This window comes from Microcaecilia unicolor, chromosome 6, assembly GCF_901765095.1.
Source record: "Microcaecilia unicolor chromosome 6, aMicUni1.1, whole genome shotgun sequence".
Classification (NCBI taxonomy): Eukaryota; Metazoa; Chordata; class Amphibia; order Gymnophiona; family Siphonopidae; genus Microcaecilia; species Microcaecilia unicolor.
Window position 1 is genome coordinate 277,169,289 of NC_044036.1, and position 22,247 is coordinate 277,191,535.

At 46.4% G+C, this 22,247-nt stretch overlaps 1 protein-coding gene across 2 annotated transcripts in view; it reads left to right on the forward strand.

Annotated features, from left to right (window-relative positions):
* The first annotated feature begins 1,487 nt into the window (after positions 1-1,487).
* The window catches only part of TTLL11 (tubulin tyrosine ligase like 11), a 278,011-nt gene continuing 257,251 nt past the window's right edge, over positions 1,488-22,247 (forward strand). Inside the window, exon 1 of one of the 2 annotated variants that reach the window (XM_030207555.1) lies at positions 1,488-1,799. In XM_030207555.1, the coding sequence (XP_030063415.1) occupies positions 1,587-1,799 (213 nt within the window). In that variant the 5' untranslated portion in view covers positions 1,488-1,586. The remainder of the gene's footprint in view (positions 1,800-22,247) is intronic. The other variant, XM_030207556.1, reaches the window with a different exon arrangement.

The following is a 22,247-nucleotide window of genomic DNA, read 5'->3' on the forward strand; positions in this document are numbered from 1 at the left end:
CGAGGCCTGAAACTGAAACGCCACAGCGAACTAACAAGGCAAGTAGCTCGGAGGGACGGAGGGAGGGGGCCCCTTGCTAGCGCCCGTTTCATTGCCCTCAGAAACGGGCATTTTTTCCTAGTATAATAATAATTACCAAGCAGAGGATGGTTTCCTGGCTTGAAGGACTAGGAAATTATGGGGATCTTTTACTAAGTTGCGCTTAAAGGGCCCTTAAGATATGATTAGTGCGTGGGTAGCGTGGCTGCAAAATGGCCACATTTCCATTAGTTTCTAGTAATGGCCAGGTGCTAATTTCAAAACCAGCACATGTCCATTAGTGTGTGAGCCCTTACCGACACCATGCACTAATCGATTGATATGAAGCAATGTAGCTGCACTAAGGGACCCTTTTACCAAGCTGCAGCAAAAGGGAACCTGTGCTGGTGTCGGTGCCAAGGCCCCCTTTTACTGCAGCGGGTAAAAGGGAAGTCTCTCTTGCAGGAAATGGTGATGTGGCAAGCAAAGCACTTGCCGCGTGGCCATTTCGGGAGGGAGCCCTTACCACCAGCCACTGCCCAATTACCGCCGGGTACACTCTGGCACTACAATATATTTATTTTTGTAGTGCCGGATACGATGGCGCCCTAGGGGAGAGAAGTAGCGCTGAGCTGTTGCAGTAGCCCAGCGGTACTTCCTGTTTAGCGAGCAGTAAGCCCACATTGGCCTTACAGTCGCTTAGTAAAAGGGGCCGTAACTGATTAGTGCTGGCCATGCCTACTCTCCACCTCCCCAAACATGCCCCCCAGCACAGATGCCTGAAGTACCGCAGGCACCCGAGCGCACCCCAGGTAGCGCATTTGGCATGTAGGAACTAAGCACACAGTAATGCTTACTGTCACTTAGAAAAAGGACCTCTATGCTTGCAGAGCTGACTTTGCAGATGGAAAAGGGAGAGTTAAATTTCTAGGAAAAACAGCAGGCTTACATTTGAATATCAAACTTTGCCTACCATGCTTCCCCGCTGGCTAAAGGTAGAAGACTGGAGTTAGAAGCCCTGTGCATGCATCTAACCAGGCAGAGCCTAACCTTCAGACAAACCTCGTTTTTGGAGCAAATCATTTGCTGCAAATGGCTTTGAAAATCGTCCTGCCTAAGGCTATGAGCATATGTTTCGAAAGTGTGCCACTTCAACACTTATGTAGATACAGTGCAATGAAACTTACGAAAGGCACGACCAGGAAAACAATCATTTTAATCCAGAAAAAAAAAGCAGAAAGAAAGACGCAAAGCACAAAAATATCTAGGAAGATCCTCGTCCCCCGTCCCCTCTTCCGCTTCCCCCTCGAGCAGGAGCCGAGAAAGAGATAGACTCTTCTCTTATTCATCGCCTTTCTTCTGCAGCTACATTACATGCTGCAAGCAACTTAGTGCTTCGCATCGAGCTGGGGCTGAGGGCAATTGTCCCTTCCGGGCCCCCGTTCGGTTGCGTTGTCAACCGGCCGAGGCCAAACAAGGCGGCGGCCGGGCGGGGAGGGGAGTGTTTTGCCCCTTCGTTGCCGCCCCCTCCCCCTCCTCCTCCTCCGTCCGTGGGGATTTTGAGGGCAATGGAGCCTGGCGCCGAGGTGCGCGTCCTGGCCAAGCGACAGGCGGTCAGCCGGGGCCACAACCGCTCCAACCCCAGGAAGGCCATGTCGGCCAAGGAGAAGAGGGAGGAGGGCGGCCGGAGCTTCCGCAGGCCCGTCACCGTGGACAGCTCCAAGGCCAAGACGTCGATGGAAGCGCTGAAGATATGCATCAAGATGCTCAAGTGGAAGGAGGTAACCGCCTCTCTCCCCCACGCACCTCCTCTGCTTCTACCCGTTAGTCCTTTATTTCTGGGCTTTGCGGCCGCTTTTCTGCAGTTTAGCCCCATGTTTTTCCACTTTGATTACACTTTTCCTCCTTCATCCTCAAATTTCTAGCTTTTTCCTCGCATTTTTGCAATTTATTCATGTGTTTCCACTTTGATGACACTTTTCTGCATTTTGCCCCATGTCTGCAATTTAGCCCAATGTTTCTGCACTTTTCTACCTCTTTTCTGCAGTTTATTTAAAGGATTCTGTACTTTGATGCCACTTCTCTGTATTTAGTCCTATGTTTCTGCCCTTTGCTGTGTTTTGCTCCCTATTTTTTGTACATTGCATACCATTATGCATTGAGCCCAATGTTTCTGCACTTTATCCCTACATTTCTGCATTTTCCTGCCATTTTTGTGTCTTAGCCCCATATTTCTGTAATTTATCCCCACATTTCTGTCTTTAGTTTTATTTTTGGCAGTTATAGAGCATACGAACATACTCATCCATACTGGATCAGACGAAAGTCCATCAAGCCTAGTATCCTGCTTCCAACAGTGGCCAATCCAGGTCACAAGTACAGTGCAAACCGCTTAAGTGCAAGGGTCTGGGACCAAAGAAATGCATGCAGTTAACCGGAGCGTGCACTTAACTGTTGTGACCCAAAGAAGTTTGACATCAGATAAACATATTTACAGTACTGTTTATTATTATACATACAGTATACAGTCTCCCTTAACTGTCGTTAGGCATACTTGAAGTAATCAGTTATAGTCCTCTGTACACTATTGGGTGTGTGAGTTCCATAGACTACGTCTGCCAGATGATTAAAACTGTCATAGCACTGACATCCAGTGGCTTCTAGATAGGCCCACACGGTGTTGAGACTCTCCAGCGCTCTTGCAAAAGTGATAGGAGGAGGTTGTTGAATTTCGTTGGCATGTGCCTCGCTGCTCATTTCATCCTCTATTTCATCATCAGTCATTGTTGCCTGCGTGTAGGCGCATATCTCGACATCAGTGCTGTCGTCAGCAGTTTGTAGATCGTAATCAACAGCTACGTAGCGATGAAACTCCTCTTCAGTAACACCGGCTGGGATGTCAATAACCTGTTCATCTGACGCATTTGCAACAGCTGCATCTGTTTCGTCCCTCTCCACATCCTTAACAAAGCTTGCCCGCTTGTAGCAGTTCACAATGGTGGCCTGTGTAACATGATTCCAGGCTTCCTTATGCATATGTTGGAAATCCAACAGTGATAGACTACGAGCCAGTTCAATGCACGTTTATCCTTGCCAGTCTGGTCATCCATAACGCTCATCAGATGACGTAGCACAAGAGCCCGATAATGTTGTTTGAAATTGGTTATTATGCCCTGATCCATAGGTTGGATCAGAGAGGTAGTGTTTGGTGGCAGGAAGACCACTTTGACGTTCGACAGCCTGACATCATCACTGTGTGCAGCACAATTATCACAAAGCAGCAAAATCTGACGCTTTTGTGCCCACATTCTAGTGTCTAACTTCTTTAGCCACTGCTTCCAAATTTCCCCAGTCATGAATTTGCGTTAGCCTTGTATGACACAGGAAGTCGCTTAACTTTCTTGAAGCAACGGGGCTGTTTGCTCTTTCCAATAACGAGGGGTCCAACTTCTCACTCCCATCCATATTGCAGCAAAGGAAGATCATCAGTCGGTCCTTCGATGTTTTACCTTCAGTAGTTTCGGCATGTTTGAATGCAAGTTTTCCATCAGGAATCGCTTGCCATTAGAGACCGTTTTCGTCAGCATTGAAAATGTCACGAGGTGTAAACTCGTTCAAGATGATAGGAAGAACTGAAACAACTCAATTTTCAGCACCAAAGTCATCAATGTCTTGTTTCTCACCATGCTGTTTCTTGAATGTTATGCTGTTCCCCTCCTTCCATCTTTCCAACCATCCAACAGTGGCTTTGAATTCATTTAGTCCAAGACTTTCAGCTAGCTGGTTAGCTTTTTCCATAAGCAGTGGACCACTGACAGGAAACTGTCTGCTCCTGACTCGAGAAAACCACCGAAGAAGAGCATCTTCTACATCCTCAGCTTTTCCCGTCCGTTTTCGTTTACGTTGTGGATTTGTATTGTTTTGCCAGTCTTCCAGAAGCTGGTCTTTCTGCTTCAAGATATGTGAAATTTGATTGGGATTGACACCATATTCTTTAGCAATAGATGCTTGACTTTGTTTGTTTTCTAATTTTTTAAGAACTTTTATTCGATCAGCCAGTGTTAAAGTCTTACAGTTCCGCTGCGACGACGACGACGACCCCAGTGTACGCTCTAACAACATTCTTTCGCTTATTCTGCCTGTGGCAGTTAAAGGGGCAGTAAATTTGAAATCTCGTTGGTTGTCATGCGCCAAGCGGCTTCCATATTCTGTGTGCGCTTATGCAGAGTCTTTCCTGCAGAGGAGCGGTCTTGAACCATGCATATAAGCGAATCTTGCACTTATCAAGTGGTGCGCTAAACCGAAGTTTGTCCCCATAGAAATTGATGGTGCCAAAAACGGGACTGAAGTACGGCATGCAGTTAAACAGAGCATGAGCTTATCCGACGTGCACTTAAATGGAGTGCACTGTACCTTCCAGAATCCCAGAGTCTAGCAAGATTCCATGGTTCTGAGCCTAGGGATAAGTAGTGGCTTTCTCCCCTGTCTACCTTGCAGCCTTTCTCAGTTTCTTCCTATTGGTGGAGTGAGTGAGGTTTTGTTTTGTTTGTTTTTTGAGAAGTCATCCAATACATTTTGAAATTCCAGACAATCAGTAAGAAAAGTTCTGACAGAAATCCCTAGAAGGTCTGTTAAAAGCCTAGGAAACTATCGCACTTTAGTAAAACGTTACCATAAAATTTTGCAGATACAGTGTGGTAATTGTCAAAATTAACATGCAGTAACTGCAGAGCCTCAGTGTTAACTGTTTAACACAGTTCTTAGCATCTTTCTATGTAGTTAATGCAGAGAAAGTATTTTTAGCACCTGAAACTGTATTGCAGAAAACGCAGATGAATTTAATGTGAATTTTGAGTGAATTCCTTCAAAAAGGCGGTAAATAAATCCTAATAAATAAATAAAAATAAAATAATGTCACCTATTCGAGTTGCTTTAAATATTCTGCTTTATTGTACGGTAAGTTACCTTGCAGTCCACAGCCATTCCTCGCCCTATCAAAACTAGAAGATAACCTGGGAATTAGTGTATGCCAAGTGTTGAAGTAATTATGATAACTGTTAGTGCAGCCTTGCACTCTTTACAGTGTTTGATAATTCCCATGCTGACTACTTTGCACATGTTAGTAAAAGGCATTCTATATGCTTTTGTGGTTTCATTACTTACAGGCACATTTAAGGGAGAAGTTTTTAAGTTGCATGAGGGCCCCTTATGACTTAAAGGACACTAATGAAGGTTGTCTTGCCCTAAGGTAACAATATTTAAGTCAATAAAGGACACTAATGAAGGTTGTCTTGCCCTAAGGTAACAATATTTAAGACATCATGGGTTGCATAGTAATGAGATACAAAACATGTAATTACCACATCCTAGCTTTTAAAATGACCCAAGCTAAAGGCTGGGATTATCTTTATCGCTTGTAGGAGCATTGGGCCTAGAAGCATCAGTTCCAGCCTGATGCTTCTAGCCAGTTTCTAAAAGGAGCAGTATCTGTTAAAGGAAATGTCCCCCATACGCCAACCCTAATTATGCCCCCCTCAAATAATGCCCCCCAATACTAACTGTCCCTCCAAAGTGTGTCTTCCCACTCTGATGTGCCACACACCAAGTCAAGAAGGTCCCACCCCACCTCCCCATGGCTCCCCCTCACCTGTACCTGCAAAAATCCCAAGGAGTCTAGGGGACAGGCAGAAGTGATCCCTAGCCACTCCTGCCTTGCCAGTATCGTGATTCAAAATGGTACCAGTGACCCCTAGAGGTAGTCTTGCTTATTTTGCTCTTGTATGGAAAGATAAGTCCCTAGCAGTAGTACCACGAGACTACTGCTAGAGGTCACTGGCATCATTTCGGATCTCAGAATCGTTCCTGCCCACCCCTCAGACTCCCTTTTGCAGATATAGGTGGGGGGACCCTTTTGACTTTTGGGAGTGGCCCTTTGGGTGGGGATACACCTTAGGGCACTGGTTCCCAAACCTAGTCCTGGAGGCACCCCAGCCAGTCAGGTTTTCAGGATACCCACAATGAATATTCATGAGAGAGATCTGCACGCACTGCCTCCACTGCATACAAATCTATCTCATTAATATTCATCAAGGATATACTGAAAGCCTGACTGGCTGGGGTGCCTCCAGTACCAGGTTTGGGAACCACTACCTTAGGGGGTTAGTATTGGTGGCACAATTAAGGAGGCCTTGACTTTGGGGGGGGGGGGCCTTGTGAGGAACATTTCCTTTAACAGATGCTGCCCCTTTTAGAGATGGCCTAGAAGTATTGGGCCTCAGCTTGGCGGTTTGATGCTCCTGCACCAAGGGATTAACACTGCATGTGAGATGGCTTGCAAGTAGTGTTTGTTCTTTACCATGGGAGTCAGCAACTTGTACAGAGACACTGCAAGTTAGTGACTTCTATTGTAAACGTTCTCCTTTTTCCACAGCTTTATAACTTCCCCTCTTAGTGTTTCCAGCACATACAATGAAAAGGTCTGATTTCCAGGTTTTATTTTCTGAATTATGGTAAAATAAAAAAATCAAATGTAATCTGCTGCAATAAAATTAATGTTATCAGGGATTAAGGGCCTCATTTAATAATCCATGTTAATATGAGTTATGTGCTTAGGGACTAATTTTAAACAGAGCATCTCTCTGAAAAGTCCAAAAAGTGCCAAATTTATAAAGGTAACACGTACCTGTATAAAATAGGCTTTCAGAAGTCTCCCTAATAATGCAGAACTGTTGTAATACAAACTTAGACCTATTCTGAAGAAACGTGTGCATGCACTGTTTGCATATATATGAGTATTTTATAAAATTAGAATAGAATATTTTATTTATAAACCGCCTTTGTCCAAAGTGGGAAATGAAAAAAACATACATAATAAAACACAAACAGAAGCATACTTAGACCTTGAAGGCCTTTGTAAAAATGGTACAAAGAAAATATGAGTCCATATGGGGGTGATTCGCATGGAAATCAATGCTGGCTAAGCATATTCTATAAGCGGCACCTATATTTAGGCACGGTATATAGAGTATGCTTAGTTGATATCTCAGCGCTTAAAATTACACACCTCCATTTACACCAACGAAAACGTGACGTAGATTTAGGCACACTGGGCCATATTCTATAACTATGTGCATAAATTTCGGAATGCCCACAAAACGCCCATAACCATGTCCCTTTTTGCTTGCGTGCGTTAGAAGTTAGGCACTGCATTACAGAATACGCTTAGCGAGTTGTGCGCATAAATTCTAATTATTGTCAGTTAGTGCTCATTTTTCTTGGTAAGCCAATTAAGTTACGCGCGTTGTTATATAATACTCTTGGATTTTTTTTTTGTTTTGTTACTTTGTACCCCGCGCTTTCCCACTCATGGCAGGCTCAATGCAGCTTACATATTGAGTGTGCATCTCTAGGCGCGCTATGTAGAATCTTGGAGTTTATGCATACATTGTAACTATGCCCCCAGGAGTGCCTCCTATAAATGCTCATATGCACCATTTTTTCAGCACACTAACAATACTTACATATGCACATTCCGCTGCAGTTTTTATGAGTGCCTTTTCTGTGAACAAAAAAAAACATGCTTTATATGTGGAAAATGCTTTACAAATGTTCCCCTTAATTGGTAGAAAAGGGACTCTGAGAACAATGGGTTTACATTAAAATAATGTGTTACCTCATCTTAATATGTATTCAGGCAAGTTTGTAAAAACTGTGAAGACAAAACTTACTGAATGAGACAGGGTAGTCATTTTTAGAAATTGTACATCTTAAATTGTTTACAGTGATTTCATCTTAGATTTTATAGAGCTGAGCTGTATGAATTTCAGCTATTTAGTTACCACCTTCTGAGGGTAATTTTGAAAAATGTTTTCAACATAAAACACTGATTTATATGCACAAACAGGTTTTTAAAAAATTAGACCATGTCTAAAAGTACATTCTCAGGGGTGGAGTTTGGGTGGAGCATGGGCAGAGTTGCGATTCAATTGTATTTTTTTTTATAAAATACACATGGTCACGCATATTGTATGTTCATACATTTAGGCCTGCTATGTATTTTCAATCTAGTATGATTTCTGCAAGGTATATGCTAGTATTTTATAAAGACACAGGCAAAAAGTAAGTAGGGCTGCTGAGAGGGGGAGCGGGGGGGGGGGGGGGGGGAGGGGGCAAGATTCCTCATGGCCCGGCCTCCAAGATGGGCCCTGCTCGGCACCGGCACGTGTCGCAGTGCGGGGTTATCGTGTTAACTCTGCTCAGCCGGCCACAGATCCTTCTTTCTGTCTCGTCCCGCCTCGTATGTGAAATACTTCCTGTTTCTGCAAACATGGGAGGGGACGCAGCAGGAAGAAAGACCTGTGCAGCAGAGCAGAGTTAACATGGTCCTGGTACACAGTACCAGGAGACGAGCAAGTAAGCAGGCTTGGTGGGGGGGGGATGTAGGGCGGAGAGTGTTTGCCCAGGACCTGGTGGCCCTGAAAGTAGGTGCCTTCTTGCTAAATTAACCTAGGCACCCTGTTATAAAATTACCCTCTCTGTGTATGGGATACTTGTACAGCAGTTGTCTTGAGGAACTGATGAATTGTCTTAAACGGTTTCATTAGTATTATATTAGGTTTGTGAATACATTTACTACAAAAACTAGTTTTGTTCTTTCAAAAGAGACAAATATGCAACTGTTATGTAATAGTGTTCATATTAGTATTCTGCATACTTGAAATTACCTGTTTATCAGCTCATTAGTTATAATTGTCGGCATGAAATAATTAAACAATTTATGTGTTTAAATTGTATTAAATTTAACAATTGTAATTTGCCTGCTTTACTCTTCTCTGCCTCCAACTTGTAACCTGACACATGGTTTCTGCTGGTGACTGATTACCGATACTAATACATTCACTTAATGGAAGGGGTGAAACTCTTGAAAGTTAGTCACAAAGGTATTAGGTTAGTTCAATGAAAGGTATTGCCTACTGCTTGTTTGTTGACCTGGCTTTCTGGTATCTAAGTGGATGAACTTAGTAAACACACTAGCATCAGGGCTTATACAAGAAACATATTCATGGACACCTTAAGGCCATTTTGCTCCTCTAAAAATTAGTAGGTGTGTGCAGTCGATTGAAAGGACATAAGAGATATCTATGATGTTTTTATGCTGTTTTGTTTCAGGGGCCTCTTTACTAAAGTGCAATAGGTGAACTTAGCATTCATTAACAGCCAGGTTAGCATTCAGTCAGTATAAAGGCTGTGTAGTAACTGTTGGGGCAGTGTCAGCATTCCCCCTGCAGTTTCCTTACAGACAAGTTCTCTACCATGTGTTACTGTCAAGCCCAATTAGCACAGATGTCCCTGACGCCACCTCTTTAGGTTGTATTTGGTGCACATGCACTAATCACACATTTGATGGCGCACACACTACTTATACTGTGCTTGCTGTAATGTGCAACCCATGCCCAATCCTTTACTCCAACCAATTTCCACACTGCCTATTTTAGCACATGGTGGCTGTTAATACATGCTAAAACCCATACTAACTGCTTAGCACACTTTAATAAACGTGCCCCTTTGAAATGTTACAAAACCTGGCTGAATTTTTTCCCCTTCTGTTATTTTGGAGTAGTGGGTGCTGTTTGCAGATAACCTATACTAAAATATTTAATGCATGGTATTTCAAGAAACAAAATGTGAAAAAGGGAGCCTGTCCATCCCTCAAAAAATAGCAGGTTATGCAGTAAGGTTTTAACATGCTTAATGAGACAGTGAACATGTCAATGTAAAGATGTTAAAATTAGCACTTACCTGCATGTATAAAATAAAAATAATCTACAGGAAATAGAAGATTGCATGCCACACTTATTTATTAGCCTTATAAAGGTAAATAATTAACAACTGCCTCAGCATATGTTTTACATTTTTATCATGCATATTGAAGCCAAAATCTTCTACGCTAATTGGCTTTTTTTCTTTGGGCTAGTCAGTACAGGGATTTTCTTCACATCCAAGCCCTGGTGAAAAGGAAAGTGATTTTCCCACCCAACACTTTATCTTTCTGGAGGGGCTGGCTCTTCATGGAAAGGAGCCCTCCTGCTTGCACAATTGCTACTAGTGAATGACACTACTAGGACTACTTCACCCTTGTTATGTGAAATGATGAAGGCTACAGTATTAAATAGCTTTTGGAAGGTTAACTTATTTATTTACTAGTAAAAAAGGCCCGTTTCCGAAACCAATAAAACGGGCGCTAGCATGTGGCTTTTTTTGTGTGTGTGTGTGTATGTATCACAGAGTTATTTTGTGTGTGTGTGTGTGTGTGTGAGTGAGTGAGTGTTTCTCCCCTCCCCCTCGGTCTATTTTTGCACATACCCACAGCAGGAATATTCTTCTCTCGTTCCAGCGGTGGTTCTGTGCTCTCCGTGCTGCACAGATAATGAGCCATTCTGCTGGGGAATGCTCCTCCCTTATTGTCACGTAGTTTCCTCTGATTGGTTCGTCTTACGTTGCCTAGTGTTGCCTGGGAACGGTGTTGTGATGGTCCTTTGTGTTTCAGAATGTTGAGGGTGTTGTTTCTGATTGGTCCGTCATGCGAGGGCGGGGCAGAGAGACATGGTCAGTGTTCTGGCTTCACCACCATGAATCCATGAACCCTTCAGTGAGTGACTGAGTGACTTCAGAACGTTGTCTTCAGAACGTTGAGGGTGAGTTTTATTATAGTAGATATTTGACTTATGCCTTTTTCAGTTGTATCTCAAAGCAATTTACATTCAGGTACAGTAAATATTTTCCTCTACTAAACTGTGTTAGCCGCTAAAATCTGGATTGATATCTTATACTATTGGGTTAGTTTTAATTTATACAATTATGGTATATTTTATGATTATGTATTGTATATCAGATATAGTCTCGAATGAGTCTTTCTCAGGTATGCCTGATGTTAATGTCCTTATGCAAACCGCACAGAACTTATTTGGTCACTGTAGTATAGAAGTAAAGTATAGTAGTACAGTATAGTACTAATGCAGTGCAAAATGATGTACCGCGGGAGATGTTCAGGCATCCTGTGGTAACTGCCAAATTAGTGCATGCTGAAAAATATTTTTAAAATTTTTTTGGAGGGGGTATGTTGGGGGGGGGGGGGGTGGAGTGCTAATCAGCCGAGCTATGTTACCACACACTGTTAGCCCAGCTACATTACCACGTGCTAACTGGTTAGCACAGGAATACTGCATGAGCCCTTACTGCCTCCAAAATGGATAGCAGTAAGCGTTCAAGTGGTAAAATATTTAAATGGGCATGCAATATTAGTGACATTAGTGCATGGCCATTAATACAAAAAATGCTAAAAGGCCAGTTTTACGGCTGTGGTAGAAATGGCCACTTTTTGCTGCTGCTTACTGAAAGGACCCCCTAAATTTGTACCTGAGGCAATGGAGGGTTTAAGTGACTTCCAATGTCACAAGGAACTGCAGTGGGATTGGAACCCTGACTTTCAACCTGCTACCTTTTAAAAATGATTATCATTATTTTATCTTTAGGAATTTTATAAATTGAAATCATAGCAATGTAATCTTGAACAAGTAGGTTTTCTTTTTAGAAGAAAATAATGCTAACAATCAATTCTAAGGGGTCTTTTTACTAAGGCGTGCTGAAAAATGGCATGTGGTAGTGTAGGCTCGTGTTTTGGGTGCACGCCGATCCATTTTTTAGCACACCTGTAAAAAAGGAAATGGACATGCGGCAAAATGAAAATTGCCACGCATCCATTTGGGGTCTGAGACCTTACTGCCAGCCATTGACCTGGCAATAAAGACTCACATGGTAACCGGGTAGTAATGACCCACACGTGCCAAATGCCACTTGGCATGTGTCCGTTACATGCACCCAAAAATAAAAAATATTTTTCAGATGTGTGTATCGGATGCGCGCCAAAAATGAAATTACTGCAAGAGCCACGTGGTAGTCGAGCGATAACTCCATTTTGGCGCGAGTTGGGCATGTATAGATGCTTACGTGGTTTAGTAAAAGGGCCCCTAAATAAGAAAAGAAGGAAATCTTAGACCACAATAAAAGGAGGAGAATCCAAGAAGAATCGAGTGCAGGAATCAGGAAAACAATAGAGGAAATTAACTGTTGCATCTCATAACATAAAAATTAAATCTCTCTACCTTTAGGTTATATAGTTTCTACAACCACAGTGCCTGACATACAACTTTGAATGAAAGTTCACGTCTGAGAAGGATTAAAAAAATAGTGAGGCTTCTCTCAATTGTTTCTTGCATTTACAAGGAAATTGTAAAAAGAAATCTTCGCACTCAGAGCAACAGCTTCTGGCAAGAAACTGTTTCCTTCACTCCTGGGTTTTCTTACAGACATCAGGAGAAAAATTCTATATTCTAATATTGGAAATATAAACGCATGACGAAGTTTTTGTCTAGTGCAAAAACAAATGATACAACTAAAGTAGATCTTCCTGTTATAAAGTCCCCTGACGCTTCCAGTCGCATTTAAAGTTGATTGCAACATTTTATTCAGATCTTTCCTTCTCATATTTATCTGCTGGAACATGATATATAATATTTAGAGGCGCTAATGTAGCTTCGAGAAACCTCAAAACTTCTCTCATCTATATAAATAAAATCCCCCCTCAGACGTTCTGAAGCTCACTCCATCTGTCCTGAACTCCTGTCCTGGTAGGCTAGGCTATTCGGACTACTCACCTTCAGTATCAGCCATGCCCATCTGGGCCGTAGGCCACGCCCCATCTGCACATAAAAAGCACCCTCAACGTTCTAAAGCACACTCTGAGGCTTCAACAGTTCGTATGTTCGAAACTCTGTAACCATTTTTAAGCACACTACATCTCTGCGCCGCCCTGACCTATCAGAGAAGGGAGGAGTGTCACAGCTGCACCGCTCTGACCTATCAAAGGGAACTGAAACAGGAAAAGGGAGGAGCGTCACACCGAATGACGGACCTATCAGAGGGAAGTCAAATAGAAGAAGGGAGGAGCGTCAGAGGCCAAGGGGACGGCCGTATCTACGTCTCATAGGTTTCCTTGCTTTCTTTTCAGTGTATTGCAGCTGCAGCCACTTAGGTAAGTCTAGCAAGCCTGTCAGCTACTGAATACAGAAAGCAAAAGATAGCATGTGGAAACTTGCTCCATTTTGTTCTCTGGAATGCAGTGAATATTATACAAATGGTCTTGCTTTCATTATTTTGGTAGGGGCTGCCTTCTTGACTGTCCACAGTCCCCCCAGTCCTGACACCTGACAGGGGGGACAGGGAAGGACACTCACTGTCTCACATAAGCACTCGCACACACTTATTCTCACATACACACACGCTCTCTCACAGACACACTCACACCTACTTTCTGTCACACACACACACTTGCACATTCTCACTCTCACACAGTCACTCTCATAGACACTCTCTCAAACATACACACTCCGCGCAAAACCTTGCTGGCGCCCGTTTCATTTCAGCCAGAAACGGGCCTTTTTTACTAGTACATTTATAAAACAAATCTTTTGGTGACATAGAAAACACTCGTAGAAAATGTAAAATGTCTAGCCATATTCTCCTTGTTTTCTAAATTCCTGTGTATCATATTTCTATCCAACACCAAAGAAGTTTGTATTCCTTTAACAGATTTCAAAACCTGTTCCAATGCATCAACTTTCTGAATTAAAGCACTAGACTCAGACTGCAGTGCTTGAATTTTCAGCAAAGTTTGTGTGGCAACCTGTGCGAAAAAAGAACAGAGTTTGTGTGTAGATGCTACCGCTGACCACACTTCTTTGTAGTTATTACAAGAGACTGAAACACCATCCACCTCTTCACCAATAAACCAGAACTTCTCACTTCTCCAGCTAGTGCAGACTGACTAACTTGATTTGAGATGTTAATCGAGGAAGACACAATCACCTGGGCCTCACCCTCCAGTCTAGCTCCTCTGTTTAACTCTCCCCCCTCCGCAGGAATGGACATCACTGCCCCTTCCAGCAGAGGAGGTGTTTGCAAGCCATGGAGCACCAGTGGTAGCATGGGAGAAACGGGGCTAAGCGATATATTGCTATATCGGTGTGTAACAGAAAGGTGCTCTCTTGTCACACCCTCTGAAGCAGGTATGCCCCAAAGTGAATGGGAAATGCTGGTAAACTGCTGGACTGACTGCTAACCTGAACCCTCTGCATCAGGGGTAGAGGTAGCTGGAGCATCTTAACTTTTCTCCTCCATTTTGGCATCTTGAAAAGGAAAATAAATGTAAACTACTAATTTCTCAAGTCGTGTTATCTAGCTTCACAATAGCATTGTCTTCAGCCCACTACTCTTCCTTTCGGCTTATTTACTGTGCTACAGTTTGGTTTAATTCAAAAAGTATTGCATTGCCTTAATATTCAGCCATGCACAATGGTTTATATTTTTAGATGTCCTTTCCATTTTCAGCTCAAAGCTGTTTACAATCTTTTTCCCTCCACCCAAGTATAACAAACACTTGGCCCAAACGATATATAAGTTAAATAAGTAAAGGTTTCAGAAGGTAGCTAGATTCTATAGAAAAATGCAAATCTGGATTATAAAGTTATTCTCATATGATGTGGGATGTCAGTTTTCTTAGTTTTAGGGGGTGGAGGATTAACCTAATGGTTAAAGCAGCAGGCTAAGAACTAACAATGCTAGTGTTCAAATTCTACTGCTGCTCCTTGTGATGTTGGGCAAGTCGCTTAATCTTCCATTGCTTCAGGTACAGACAGACCCCCAAATTCTATAAATGATGACCAAAGATGTGCGTTGAAATTTGTGTGCACTGCCTCTTGGTGTGCACAATTTAATTAGTTAACAAGCCAATCAGCATTGATAATCGACCCCTAACAATCAGTTTTCAGCAGTAATTGGACTTTATTCACATATCCCCCTATGCATGTTCTAGAAAGTAATGCACTAGTTTTCCAAGGCACATGATGAGGGGGTGTGTCCAAAATGTATGCATGCTGTTATAGAATCACGCCTAATTGCACAGAAAATGGCTGTACATATGTGGGCCTGCTCTGAGCAGGCCTAACTGCTGGCGCATACGTTGTTCAGTGCTTAAGTGCGATTCTGTACAATGGCTTTTCAGCATGGTTTTCCTCAAACCTTCATTGCTGGTTAGATGAGCCTCAGATGTGCTGGAGATTTAGGGTCCTGTTTGGAATTTTGATGATTGGGCCATGATATAAACAACTTTTACAACCTGTATTGTACCTCACATCTTGGCCCTAGATCTGGGATGTCTACCCTATGCAGTGCTATGGGTCCCTCACTGGGATACTAAAGAGTGTTTGTAGACCACTTTCCTAGTGGTAACAGCTTAGACCCGAGAGTCAGGTGACCAAGGTTCGATTCCCACCTGATATACAGTTGCCCTACTTCTTCACCCCTGTTCCACTGTTTTGGGACTGACAACTGGACCTTGCAGACAAATGTGCTCAGAGAAGAGGTATTTTAGGTTGAATATTGGGAATGTGCATCATGGCTTTTTGGTCTTCAGAAGGTTGCCTTAAGTTCTTTGCTAGAGTGACCTCATGGAACCTCTGCTTCCATATCATCATGCTGATCAATCCATAGACTGGTGGGTTGTGTCCATCTACCAGCAGGTGGAGATAGAGAGCAATCCTTTTGCCTCCCTATATGTGGTCATGTGCTGCCGGAAACTCCTCAGTATGTTCTCTATCTCAGCAGGTGGTGGTCACACACAGCAGCAGCTCTGGCTAGGCCTCCAAGCCTAATTTTTAGGTTTTGTTGAGTGTCTGGGGTTGAGGGCTCTTCTTGAGCAAGTGCAAACCTGGTGGCGCCAGGTCCCTCCTTTTCTCCCCCTTCCGCTGGCTCCGTTAAAAAAAAAATAAAAATTTTTGAACGTCCTTAAGGGCGTTTATTTCGACGTTTATTTAAACGTTTATTGCAGCTACTCACTGGGACACCAGGTCGTTACAGCTCGGAGCGAGAAGCAGGTAATTTTTACCTTTTTATAGCGGGCAGGGGGTTCCCCGATTGATCTCCACGTGGCCTATGGCGTCGGAGGGCGAGGGCGCGAAGAATTGCTCCCCGGACCACGTATGCGCTTCTAGCGGGGATGCGGGGGTTTTAAAGTCTGATTCGCCCTTGTTGGGTGTCAGTTTGGAGGCCGGTCAGTGTCCCGGGTCTTCCTCCGGCGTGGCGGTTTTTCCCGCCATAAACGCCCATCCCCCGCTGCTCGCCTCCGCCATCTTGGCCGGCCACTCTGCTCGGACGGCTTCTTCTTGGGCCGCCCTTGAGCTGGGAGATGTTCATGCCATGGCCGCCCTTGATTTGGGCGACGGCAAAAAAGCGGCTAAAGTTAAGCGTCGTTCTTCCCGCGTGGCTCCTTCGCGGAGTATCGCGCCGGACGCCATCTTGGATGCGCAGCATGGTTCTCCCCCGCTCTTGCGAGCGCCGGTTGAGGGTGCGTCTAGGGCTGTGGCCCAGGCTGCTGAATTGCACAGTTTGGGGGGTTTCTCCCCCGAGTTTATTTTGCTGTTGCATCAGGCCTTCCTTATGCAGAACGCTGCCCCTTCTCCCTTGTCCGATACAGGGGTTGAGGCCCCCGGAAGTAAACGCCCTCGGGTGGATGCCCAGGCCTTAGAGGACGCTGTTTCCTCTGATGTAGATGAGGGCAGCGTATCTGAGTTCTCCCAACGGTCCTTTGGGGATTCCTTGGAGGAGACGGATTCCCACTCGGATGGAGCGGATGACCCCTCTGCAGCACGGATCTTTCGCTCAGAGGATTTGCCCAACCTGTTAATGCAGGCCATGAGCATTTTGAAGATTTCCTCTCCGGAGGACGTCTCTCCCTCAGCCCCTGTTGGCTCCGCCATTATTCTGGGGACGAAGCGCCCGCCTAGAACCTTCCACGTGCATGATGCCATGCACACCTTAATTTCGGCTCAATGGGATGTCCCGGAAGCGAGCCTCAAAGTGGCTAGGGCTATGTCCCGCCTCTATCCTTTGCCTGAAAGTGAGCGTGAGGCCTTTGTTTGGCCTACCGTGGATTCTTTAATCACTGCGGTGACTAACAAAACGGCGTTGCCGGTGGAAGGTGGCACGGCACTAAAGGACGCCCAAGACAGAAGATTGGAAGCGGCTTTAAGGTCGTCCTTCGAGGTGGCTGCCTTAAGTTTGCAGGCCTCAGTTTGCGGCTCCTATGTGGCCAGGGCGTGCCTGACGTTGGTGCAGCGGGCTTCCCCCTCGGATCCTTCCTTGAGGGCTGACTGGCCGGCCCTGGAATCGGGCTTGGCTTATTTGGCAGACTTACTGTATGATGTCTTGAGAGCCTCGGCTAAAGGCATGGCTCAGACAGTCTCTGCGCGGCGCTGGCTTTGGCTGAAACATTGGTCTGCGGACCATGCCTCTAAGTCCCGCCTGGCTAAGTTGCCTTTTAAAGGCAAGCTGCTCTTTGGGGTCGAGCTGGACAAAATCGTGACCGATCTCGGCACGTCTAAGGGCAAGAGGTTACCAGAGGTCAGGGCTCGGGCCAGTGCTCGCCCCGGTATCTCCAGAGGACGGTTTCAAGAAGCCCGTCGGTACCGTCCGGGCAAGTCGGGCTCCTCTGCCCCCTCTTCCTTCAAAAGGAACTTCTCCCCCAAGCAGCATTCCTTTCGCAGAGACCGCCGTCCCGGAGGTACGCCCTCCGGTCCTCCCCCAGGGTCTCGTACCCAATGACGGGGTCTTGGTCCATGGCCCAGTGCAGATTGGAGGACGGCTGTCCTCGTTTCTGGGCGAGTGGACCAAAGTAACTTCAGACGCTTGGGTGCTGGAAGTCATCAGACACGGCTACAAGTTAGAGTTCTGCCGACCCTTAAGAGACGGGTTTGTACTCTCTCCCTGCAAGTCTCCGGTCAAAGCTGTGCCAGTGCAGCAGACCTTGGACAACCTGATCCGCCTGGGTGCGGTCGTTCCGGTGCCAGAAAATCAGACTGGCAAGGGACGTTACTCCATTTACTTTGTGGTACCAAAGAAAGGAGGTTCTGTCCGGCCTATCCTCGACCTCAAAGGGGTCAATCGGGCCTTGAAAGTGCGGCACTTTCGCATGGAGACTCTCCGCTCTGTTATAGCGGCAGTGAAGGCAGGAGAGTTCTTGGCTTCCTTGGACATCAAGGAAGCGTACCTGCATATTCCCATCTGGCCTCCTCATCAACGCTTTCTGCGTTTTGCAGTCCTGGGCCGACACTTCCAGTTCAGAGCCCTCCCTTTCGGGTTGGCTACTGCTCCGCGGACCTTCTCCAAAGCAATGGTGGTCATCGCGGCCTTCCTGCGAAAGGAAGGAGTACAAGTCCATCCTTATCTGGACGACTGGTTGATCCGAGCCTCCTCTTATGCAGAGTGTGGCAAAGCTGTGGACTGGGTGGTTGCTCTTTTGAGCTCCCTGGGATGGATCATCAACTGGGAGAAGAGCCAGCTGCGCCCGACTCAGTCCCTGGAGTATCTGGGAGTTCGATTCGACACCCAAGTGGGCAGAGTGTTCCTGCCAGACAATCGGATTGTCAAGCTTCAGGCTCAGGCGGACCAGTTCCTAGTAGCCTCTCCTCTTCGGGCTTGGGACTATGTGCAGCTGTTGGGCTCTATGACGGCCACGATGGAAGTAGTGCCCTGGGCCAGGGCTCATATGAGACCACTACAGCACTCTCTGCTGCAGCGCTGGACTCCGATGTCGGAGGATTATGCTGTGCGCCTTCCCTTGGACCCAGCAGTGCGCAAGGCGCTGAGCTGGTGGATGCAGACAGACAAGTTGTCGGCAGGAATGCCTCTGGTGACCCCGGAGTGGATTGTCGTCACGACGGACGCCTCTTTGTCGGGCTGGGGAGCCCACTGCTTGGGAAGGACAGCGCAGGGGCTCTGGTCTCCTGCAGAGGCAAAGTGGTCTATCAACCTCCTGGAACTCAGAGCCATTCGGTTGGTGCTTTTGGAGTTCATCCCGGTACTGGCGTTGAAGCCAGTACGGGTCCTGTCGGACAATGCCACGGCTGTGGCCTATGTCAACCGCCAGGGAGGTACCAAGAGCGCCCCTCTAGCCAAGGAGGCCATGAATCTATGCCAGTGGGCGGAAGCGAACCTGGAACAGCTGTCAGCGGCCCACATTGCCGGAGTCATGAATGTCAAGGCGGACTTTCTCAGTCGCCATACCTTGGAGCCCGGAGAGTGGCAGCTATCTGCTCAGGCGTTCTTGGACATCACGAAGCGCTGGGGCCAGCCGAGCCTAGATCTGATGGCGTCATCGGCCAATTGCCAAGTGCCGTGCTTTTTCAGCAGAGGACGGGACCCTCGATCCCTGGGAGTAGATGCTCTTCTCCAACAGTGGCCGACACAAGAGCTTCTCTATGTGTTCCCGCCCTGGCCCATGTTGGGCAGGGTGCTAGACCGGGTGGCAAAGCATCCGGGCCGGATAATCCTGGTGGGTCCGGACTGGCCCAGACGTCCCTGGTATGCGGGCTTGATCAGGCTCTCAGTCGACGATCCTCTGCGGCTGCCAGTGGAGCAGGGCCTGTTACATCAGGGTCCCGTGGTGATGGAGGATCCCTCCCCCTTGGGCTTACGGCCTGGCTATTGAGCGGCAGCGTCTGAGAAAGAAGGGCTTCTCAGACAAGGTCATCGCCACTATGCTGAGAGCGAGGAAGCGCTCTACTTCTACTGCTTATGCCAGGGTTTGGCGTATCTTTGCAGCGTGGTGTGAAGCAGTCTCACTTTCTCCCTTCACTGCTCCAATTTCTTCAGTGTTGGCGTTCCTGCAAGAAGGTCTGGAAAAAGGCCTGTCGCTCAGTTCCCTTAAAGTCCAGGTAGCGGCTCTGGCTTGCTTCAGGGGCCGCCTGAAGGGTGTTTCCCTGGCTTCGCAGCCAGATGTGGTGCGCTTTCTCAAGGGAGTTAATCACCTGCGCCCTCCTCTGCACTCAGTGGTGCCTGCGTGGAATCTCAACCTGGTGCTAAGAGCATTGCAGAAGCCGCCTTTTGAACCCTTGTCGAGGGCATCTCTGAAAGACCTGACGTTGAAAGCAGTCTTTTTGGTGGCTATCACTTCAGCCAGAAGAGTTTCCGAGCTCCAGGCGCTTTCATGTAGAGAGCCTTTTCTGCAGTTCACTGAGGCAGGAGTGACTATTCGTACAGTGCCTTCCTTCCTGCCCAAGATTATTTCTCGCTTCCATGTGAATCAGCAGCTCTGTCTCCCTTCCTTTCGTAGGGAGGACTACCCAGAGGAATACTCTGCTCTCAAATTTCTGGATGTGAGACGTGTCATCATCAGATACTTGGAAGTGACCAATGATTTCCGGAAATCGGATCATCTGTTTGTCCTGTTTGCAGCTCCTCGTAAGGGTCTGCAGGCTGCTAAGCCTACAGTGGCAAGATGGGTCAAGGAAGCCATTGCAGCGGCTTATGTGGCCGCGGGGAAGGTGCCGCCTATCCAGCTGAAGGCTCACTCCACTAGAGCTCAGGCGGCCTCGATGGCAGAGGCCGGGTCCGTCTCCTTGGAAGAGATTTGCAAGGCGGCAACTTGGGCTTCGGCCCATACCTTCTCCAGGCATTACCGCTTGACTGTGGCTGCTCGGGCGGAGGCCCGGTTTGGAGTTTCAGTGTTGCGGTCAGGGATTTCAATGTTCCGCCCTGGGTGAGTACTGCTTCGGTACATCCCACCAGTCTATGGATTGATCAGCATGATGATATGGAAGGTAAAATTATGTATCATACCTGATAATTTTCTTTCCATTAATCATAGCTGATCAATCCATAGCCCCTCCCAGATATCTGTACTGTTTATATTCTGGTTGCATTTCAGGTTCAAGTTTAGTCTTCAGTTCCTGTTCAGGAGGACTTCGTGTTCAAGTTTTTCAATGAATTCTTCAAGAGTTGAGACGAATTTGTGTTACAGTGAGCTGCTGCATTCCTCTCCCCTCCGTTTTTCGGGGCTGGATTGAGACTTAAATTCTGCCGGCGCTCCCTCCCGCTTCGTGCGGCAGTAGGGCAGCTTTGTACCCCTCCCGCTTCGGCGGTGTTAGGGTCAGTCAGCTCCTCCCGCGGTTGCGGTTGCAGGATAAGCCAGATCCCCCCGCATCGGCGGGGTGGTGTCCCTCCCCCGCTCCGCGGGGATGAGCTGCACGGATTCCCCTCCCCCACTTGTGTGGGGATGAGCTGGGTTAATTCCCCTCCCCCGTTTCGGCGGTGGTGAGCTGGGCAGAGTGTCCCTTTGTGGGTGTAATTCTCTAAGTGCTGAGTCCTGCGGATGGAGCTTGGATATCGACATACTGAGGAGTTTCCGGCAGCACATGACCACATATAGGGAGGCAAAAGGATTGCAGATGGACACAACCCACCAGTCTATGGATTGATCAGCTATGATTAATGGAAAGAAAATTATCAGGTATGATACATAATTTTACCTTTGCCACACTGAAGGGCGTCTTATAGTCTGGTGTAGAACAGGTTGGTTGGTTGCTCTCTCACTCCTCCTGGGAACCTCATTGTTGGGGTCTGCAGACTGTAGTCACTAGTCCTCCGGAGATATCTGCATTTCTTCTCTCGGAGATATATGTGTTCTCCTACTGATGCCCATAAGATACAGCTTCAGAGCAACTGCGGTGGCCTAGTGGTAAAAACAGGTGACCTGTTGTTCAGGAGTGGTGAGTTCAAATCCCCAGGAAACCAGGTGTGTTAGCCACATGGAATATGCGTGCAGAAAAAGTTTTGTTTGTGTGTGTGGAAGTTGCAATCACCCTGCATTCTGATGACGTCTGAATTCTGTGTCAACATTTGCACTCTCATTCGATGGTGAGTGGTATTTGTTCTTTGGGGCTTCAGACACTGTGTTTCCATGTTGTAGATGTAATTAGAATTCAGATGAATGCATGCCTTCAGTGCACCATACAGCCTGTTCATTTGTATTCTGTCCTTGCTACTCTGCCATACACTCATCTGGCTTCTCCCTGTCCTACCTATGCCCATTTCTCTGCTCCCAATCACCTTCTGACCCTGACCCCCACCCACTGCTCCCCTCCTGTGTAAAAATATATGTGTGTGTCTCTGTGTGTAGGTGTGTTTTTGGTTGTCTGGCTGTCCCTGCAGCTACTGTTTTCGTGCAGCCTATGTCTGTGCTGTGTGGCTACTGGAGAAGGCAGGAGTGCTGTTCATATCTTTGCTGCTACACTTCACAATCTGCAGTTCATGCACTTCACTGATAGCCAGTGTATACA